General features: G+C 38.6%; 1 protein-coding gene across 4 annotated transcripts in view; it reads right to left on the bottom strand.

Annotated features, from left to right (window-relative positions):
• Window positions 1-2,735: 2,735 nt before the first annotated feature.
• nckap1 (NCK-associated protein 1) overlaps window positions 2,736-7,888 on the bottom strand; it is a 36,451-nt gene continuing 31,298 nt past the window's right edge. For all 4 annotated transcript variants that reach the window (XM_057848708.1, XM_057848709.1, XM_057848710.1 and 1 more), the window contains 3 exons: window positions 6,184-6,293; window positions 4,843-4,932; window positions 2,736-4,760 (listed from right to left, as the gene is read on the bottom strand). In XM_057848708.1, coding sequence (XP_057704691.1) covers window positions 4,644-4,760; window positions 4,843-4,932; window positions 6,184-6,293 — 317 coding nt within the window. In that variant the 3' untranslated portion in view covers window positions 2,736-4,643. The remainder of the gene's footprint in view (window positions 4,761-4,842; window positions 4,933-6,183; window positions 6,294-7,888) is intronic.

Genomic DNA, 7,888 nt, shown 5'->3' with positions numbered 1-7,888 from the left:
CCAGTCGTTTGGATACTTGAATGGTGCCGATTGGTGAAATGGTTCGGGCTGCGCGGCGCGCCGAAAAAACGCGAAGAATAAGATGATGATGGTATAATAAGAAGAAAGTTGCAGAACAACACTATCTGGTCTTTTTCAAAGACCAAGATAATAATAATAAAACCGAGGAACCACAATAGGTTACCTAAAAAAAGACATTGTCACCTGGATGTCCATACTGTTCAGGTATGGATGTGTTCTAAGTCAAATAAAATTAACTTTTATTTGTTTAGACCAAATCACAACAACAGTTATCTCAAGGAGAAAACAAAACGTGTTAAGGTGCAGTAGCCCTGTGCTGGATTTTGACCTACTTGAGCATAGTAGCTTTTTTTTTGTAGTTTTTTTTTTTTTTTTGCACCATAATGTTGGGCCCGGTGTGAGAAACCTGGGTCCCCCTCATAGGTCATGTGTCTTCCAGCAGGACAATGACCCAAAACACATTTAAAAAAGCACTTGGAAATGGTATGAGAGAAAGCAACGAAGACTTCTAAAGTGGCCAGAAATTAGTCCAGACCTGAATCCCATAGATCCCCTGTGGAGAGATCTGAAAATGGCAGTTTGGATGAGGCACCCTTCAAATCTCAGAGACCTGGAGCAGTTGGCCAAAGAAGAATGACCTAAAATTCCAGCAGAGGATTGTAAGAAACTCATAGATGGATATTGGAAGCGGTTGTTCGCAGTTATTTTGTCTCAAGGTTGTGCTACCAAGTATTAGGCTGAGGGTGCCAATACTTTTGTCCGGTCCATCTTTGGAGTTTTGTGTAAAATGATAATGATTTTTTTCCCTTTCCATTCTTTTGTGTTTTTTCATTGCAAGCAAAATAAATGAAGATATTACTACCAAAAGCATTTGTAATTGCAATCATTTTCTGGGAGAAATTGAGCATTATCTGACAGAATTGCAGGGGTGCCAATACTTTTAGCCAGCACTGTACCAGTCTGTAATTTTAGCCCTTTTAAGTGGGATTGAATGTGGGGGGTGTCTTAATTTATTCCTCAAAAGAAATCACATTTATTTAAAATTACATTTCACAGGAAGTTATAAAAAATATAGATTTTTTTTCCAGTTTTGTTTTGTTATATTACTTGTATCTCTCATGATTGTTAAAATTTGCATTAAATATCCATATGACCAAATATGCTAGAATACAGGCTTCCACAGGGTGTCCTAATTTTTTCACATGAATATACACTCACCGGCCACTTTATTAGGCACACCTGTCCAACTGCTCGTTAACACTTAATTTCTAATCAGCCAATCACATGGCGGCAACTCAGTGCATTTACGCATGTAGACATGGTTTAAGACAATCTCCTGCAGTTTAAACGGAGCATCAGTATGGGGAAGAAAGGTGATTTGAGTGACTTTGAACGTGGCATGGTTGTTGGTGCCAGAAGGACTGGTCTGAGTATTTCGGAAACTGCTGATCTACTGGGATTTTCACGCACAACCATCTCTAGGGTTTACAGAGAATGGTCCGAAAAAGAAAAAATGTTCTGTGGGCAGAAATGCCTTGTTGATGCCAGAGGTCAGAGGAGAATGGCCAGACTGGTTCGAGCTGATAGAAAGGCAACAGTGACTCAAATAACCACTCGTTACAACCAAGGTAGGCAGAAGAGCATCTCTGAACGCACAGTACGTCGAACTTTGAGGCAGATGGGCTACAGCAGCAGAAGACCACGCCGGGTGCCACTCCTTTCAGCTAAGAACAGGAAACTGAGGCTACAATTTGCACAAGCTCATCGAAATTGGACATTAGATGATTGGAAAAAGGTTGCCTGGTCTGATGAGTCCGAATTCTGCTGCGACATTCTGATGGTAGGGTCAGAATTTGGCGTCAACGACATTAAAGCATGGATCCAACCAGCCTTGTATCAACAGTTCAGGCTGGTGGTGGTGGTGTAATGGTGTGGGGAATATTTTCTTGGCACTCTTCTGGCTCCTTGGTACCAATTGAGCATCGTTGGAACGCCACAGCCTACCTGAGTATTGTTGCTGACCATGTCCATCCCTTCATGACCACAATGTACCCAACTTCTGATGGCCACTTTCGGCAGGATAATGCGCCACGTCATAAAGTTGGAATCATCTCAGACTGGTTTCTTGAACATGACAATGAGTTTACTGTACTCAAATGGCCTCCACAGTCACCAGATCTCAATCCAATAGAGCATCTTTGGGATGTGGTGGAACGGGAGATTCGCATCATGGATGTGCAGCCGACAAATCTGCACCAACTGTGTGATGCCATCATGTCAATATGGACCAAACTCTCTGAGGAATGCTTCCAGCACCTTGTTGAATCTGTGCCACGAAGAATTGAGGCAGTTCTGAAGGCCAAATGGGATCCAACCGGTAACTAGCATGGTGTACCTAATAAAGTGGCCGGTGAGTGTAGAATATTAATATCCAATAAATTAAAATTGTAATAAGTTGGAAAAATTAATAATAAATTTTAAAATAATTTATCTGACTTCACATATCTTAACTCTTTGGGTGCCGTTGACAGCAAGAGACATCCAATCCATTTTAATTGGGAGGGATGGCAGCGATCATTCTCTTCCAGCCTCTCCCAGTCCAAATGATTTGGACATTCAGCACCATCAACGGCAGTCGCTGAGTCTATGACCTGAACTACGATTTGTGTTGCCTTGATGACACAATCCAAATAAAAGACAAAAAGAGCTGAGAGTCCATGCAGACAAATGAAGAAATGTTCACTTGTACTTTATTAACCGTGATTGAGAGCAGCTGAGGGCTTCTTGGTCTTTTTCTTTTTTTACTCCACTATGTTACAGAATGCATGACCCCCAAACCCACCCTTTCCTCTCTCACACAAACATCATGTAGTGTTAACACGTTCGGAAAATTGTAAAAGTAAGAAAACGTAAAAACAGACCAGTTGAGTTCACATCAAAAACTTTTTTTTTTTTTCCATAACCCACAAGAATTTGTAACCACGAGCTAGAAAAAAAGAACAAAATCACCATGTTACAAGTGAATGCGTGAGTTTTTGTTATGAAATGTCACAAGGCGGCGTTAATGGAAAATGTACACAAACTGTAAGCGGACGTCAGCCGCCCTCTTTGAGCAAAATGAAAGAAAAAACAAACGTCAAGAAAATCATCCAAATCCATCACCAGCACAAACACGCCGTCAAATAGTTTAGTGTCAACTCAATATATATACTGTAGATTTATATATACTATTTATTTATAATTTTTTTGTCCTCATATAAACAAACGCTCAGGTTTGTTTTGTGTCGCTGCGGTTTTGGTCTCCCCAGTGACAGCATAACATTAAAAAAAAAAAAAAAAAAAAAAAAAAAAAAAAGGAATAAAAACACAAAAATGTAGCTGTTCCCCAATTTCTTCCAGCTCGTGAGTGTGCGTCACAGGTTTGTCAGCCATCTTATTGTTTTTGTTTAAACATCTTTACAGGTTTTTTTTGTTACTTGGTAATTGTTCATCGAGTATACAGAGACCCCGCCTATTCACATAATGTTTTTTTGGAAACCAATTTACTTTGTTGTTCTTCCTGAAACCATCAAGATAAGTTGAGGCGCTTTAATGAAAGAAACGTAGTGCTTTGCTGCCACCTTGGTTGCCAAGGAACTACATCGAAGTCAGTTGAGGAGCTTCATTCAGTCAAAAGTAGTGCCTTGGATCCATCTTGTTGACAAGGAGCTATGTTGAAGTGACTTGAGGCTCTCTTCTAGGGCAAAAGCAGTGCACTCGATTGGCAATTCTTAGGCTTTTTTGAGTAACCCTTTCATGCACGAATTATGAATTTTTATTTTTAAAAATCTATCCCTTACAGGGCACTCATTTAAATCGTTGGCTGGCATTGATGGTGCTAGACTTCCAATCCATTTTGAGTAGGGTGGGCGAACGAACTCCCAGTAAAAATGGATTGGAAGTCTAGAGCAGTCAATGGCACTAAAACATGAGCACTAACAGCCAATCAACTTTAGTGTTACTTGGGGCCATAGCCAGTGTGTGTTTGTTTTTCTTTTTAATTAATTTTGTGTTTATTACTAATATTGTGTTATTATTTATGAATTTATAATTATGGAAAAATATATAAATAACTACAGTGATTAATAATAATAAAAAATGTTTATATATGCATTTTAAATGACCAAAAATAATCACTTGTTCTAGGAAGGGTTAAAGGTAAGTGCCGACTTTTGACCACGGTCCACGAAAGGGTTAAACAGGCATCACTCTTGCCTGAGGTAAAAGTAGTCATTTAGCACCACCATGTGGCATAAAGAGTCAATTACAAGAAATTGGAGCCACCGCAAAAAAATGTAAGTAGCAGCTAACAAGATGGTAGCAGTCCAACAGAAGCCCCTCACTTCACTTTCAAGTTGTCACAAGAAGCGCCAAAGCACTACTTTTACTACTTTATTCAACAGGGCTTTGGCACAAAGTTGTTGCATGTTTTGGGTGTTCCACAAAATACGCAAAAGCGCAAATTTTCAGTCAATTGGATCCTAAAACAATATCACCGATAGTGAATGGTGGATAGGCGGGGGAACATACTTAATAATCAGCTGTGCATCGACAAACGAAGCATACGGCAGGAGTGTGCGCGTTTACGCGTTGGCGCTGATGCTCTGCTTGTAGACGGCGTGGTAGGCATTACGCAGGAGCACGTATGGGAAGCAGGATTCCAGCAAGTCCATTGTGAGGAAGGGGGACTCCTGCACAATCTGTCAACCCAATCATTACCATGCATATGAACACAACAATTTAGCACTGTAGGCTTTGTATCCTTTTCAAAGAAAATCTCACCATGTCGAGCAGCAGGTAAACAGACTCTCTGTTACGCGTGGTCATCTTGTCAGTCTCCTGGCCAATCTTCAAGAGGCTCGATGAGGCCAGCTGGACACAAACAACCACACGCACTGAGTTAATTAAATGTTATTTTAAAAGAAATTGTAAATTGAAATGTTTATTGTGACTTTTTTAGGCACCATTGAGGAATTTAGAAGTGTATCATTGTTAAAAAACTTTATTGGAGGGCTGTCCCCGATCCGATCACGGAGCGGAAATCGGGCGCGATCACATTCAAGTATTTCAATTTATTTTTAAATGCAATTATTGCTGTTGTGAAATTGAAGTGCAATTCTGCATAGTTTGAAGAAACACTCCGGGAATTATACTTTGTATTCGAATGTAAGGCTCTTCTGAAAGTGAAATCTTAGCAAGCATTGTTTTACATCTCCTAAGATTTATTCTGCAACACATTAAATGTTTCTAATCCGATTACTCGATTATTCGATATAACTAATTGGTAGATTACTTGATTACTTAAATAATCGATAGCTGCAGCCCTAATATGATGCAAAAAATTTTCCTGGTGTGACTTTATAAAAGCGGAATGTAGCTTATCAAAATGCCTCTTCTTAAGATATATAGTTGACTATAAAACATTGTTTACAATTAAAAAAAAAAAAAAAAAAAAAAAGATTTTGGACAAAACACAAGTCACTCACCTTTAGGACTAAGCTTTGTGCCTTTTTCCATAAGATTGATGAATAGCTGCTCTATTGACTACTTATTCATCTATTTATTTTAGCTTGCTTTATATTTAAACTCATTCAGCCGCCTGGCGGATGCACTTTGTTAAATTGTTGTTTGGCTTGGTACTGTGTTGTGTTGTTGACTACAGTCTACTGTTGTCTGGCTTATGTCCAAAAATAATAGTATTAATTCATACTATGTGATGTCATGATTACGCGCTGATGCTCTGCAGGACTGAAGTTCCTAACCGAATAATTCATTTCTTTGACATTAAATTATTTGACCAATAGTCATGCATACAATTTAGTAAATCAAATAAAAACAAAATGCTATTCAAAGAAAGGAACACATCCGATGCTTATTGTATCTTATTGGTATATGTACAACTATTTGGCCATGACTGAGTTATTGTATTTAGTGCAAATCTGACCTATCGGTTCAACCCCCCCAAAAAAATATTTAATGTCTTCACTGTCAACTTTCATTCCAGTTCCCAAGTTAGTGCTGGGAAAACTAAAATCAACCAAGTCGGGTCGAGTCAAGTTAAATGATATGATATCAAATGTAGTGTGCCCGAAAATACAGTATGTAGTAAAGGAAGGTGTTTACAGCCAGGAACTCTTTGAGGCGGTCCTCGATGCTTCCTTTGTGGATGGTGAAGAGCGCGGCGGCGATCTGGTTGATGGCTTTGGCCAGGCAATGGATGTTATTACAATGACCTGCAGGGGGCAGCAAATATACACCGTTAGCACACACAGGCTAGCTCCTCCCTCCAAATTGAGCCTACAAGAGTGACTAAATTTTAAAGTCCCTACTGTCATGTCAAAGGACATTTTACAGAGTAAGATAGATTGAACTTCACTAAGCTACAATTCACAGTCCTTAATGGTTGTAAAATGAACTGAAGTAGCCATTTCAGAATTTTAAGATCCTCCTGTTAGCCATCAACGTTGACCATTTATCGCAAGTGACGTATGTAAATGCGGGTTTTCTTGATCCAATGATTCCAATTCAGTTTTGGCATTATTTAAAAATTGTGGCGGTTAGCTTTTTAGTTATTTTTCTTAGCATATTACCTGTTTTGCACTAAAATTATGCCGAATAAGTGCTATGTAGAATATTGCTTTTGCACAAACAGCAAATGCAATCAAATTCAATTGATTGAATAATTTCATGTGAAAACACTTATATTACAATTGCAATACTTGCTGTACTACACACCAGAGTTTTTATTTTTATGAGACATGTATCTGATATTTGCATGTAGTATGAACAGTCCATTTCCGATCTTTTCACATCTGACCTAGGCATATTTCATACATCGGTTATGTATCCAATGTAGTATGAACGCTTATCAGTACACATCCAAACTATACGCCATCAACAGGTGAAGTACTTCTCACAAAATAACTTTTACTTCTTGATGACACACGTGAAGCACAAAATCCTCAAAAGTTGCCACAAAAGTGTGATGGCCAAACCTCTCGCAGAGACAATGTTTCCTTCTGGAAACACTGCGAGTCGCATATGTTTGTGCAATACGACTACATTAAAAAAATCTGCATTGGACATCACGTCCTGCGGTGCGAATGTAGTGTTAGACTCTACGTTTGAATAGTAAAATGACTCCTGCAATCTCTTTTTCAGGACTTTCTTCATCTTGTAACCCACTTTCAACTTTGCAATCCGACATATATGAAAAAAAAATCAACAAGTTACTAGTGTAATTTACATCTAAGAACTCAATGTTTCCCATATGGCTGCATATTGCCTGTTGGTTTCTGTATTTCCATTGATGAACACTAAGAATTGGATTTTAACACAATTTCAACAGTTAATAATCTTTGTGAATCTCTAAATTGCCCTTTGTCTATTTATCTTTTAGCAAGATTCATTTAATTAGTGTGACAAAATAATGACAGTGGGATTTTAACTCTTAAAGCCAAAGATCGGAAATTATTTAAATTAGGCTTAATGTTGCGATAGCGGGGTTTTAATTAGTTGCTGGAGTTTATTTCAACAAACTCCATGAAGTTTGTAAGTTTTTTGTTAATTTCCGAGTGACTAAGCTACCGCGAGTCAATTAAGCTGACTTAGCATGCCATTAAAAAAACGATAGATCTTGAAACGGATCCAAATCACACGATTACTGGGTTCTAAATCACAGAGCTGATTTGTGTACACTCTACCCTTTTCAATCACTTAGCTTATAGACAACCCCACCCCCGTCCCCCTCTTTCTCTGGTCAACAGGCCCCCCACACAGTGTCAACTGGAAATACATCTAGCTGAAGATAGCACCAACATATTAGTAG

Source organism: Corythoichthys intestinalis, chromosome 10, assembly GCF_030265065.1.
Source record: "Corythoichthys intestinalis isolate RoL2023-P3 chromosome 10, ASM3026506v1, whole genome shotgun sequence".
Lineage (NCBI taxonomy): Eukaryota > Metazoa > Chordata > Actinopteri > Syngnathiformes > Syngnathidae > Corythoichthys > Corythoichthys intestinalis.
The sequence above is the reverse complement of the archived record's forward strand: the minus strand, read 5'-3'. Positions and strand labels throughout refer to the sequence as shown.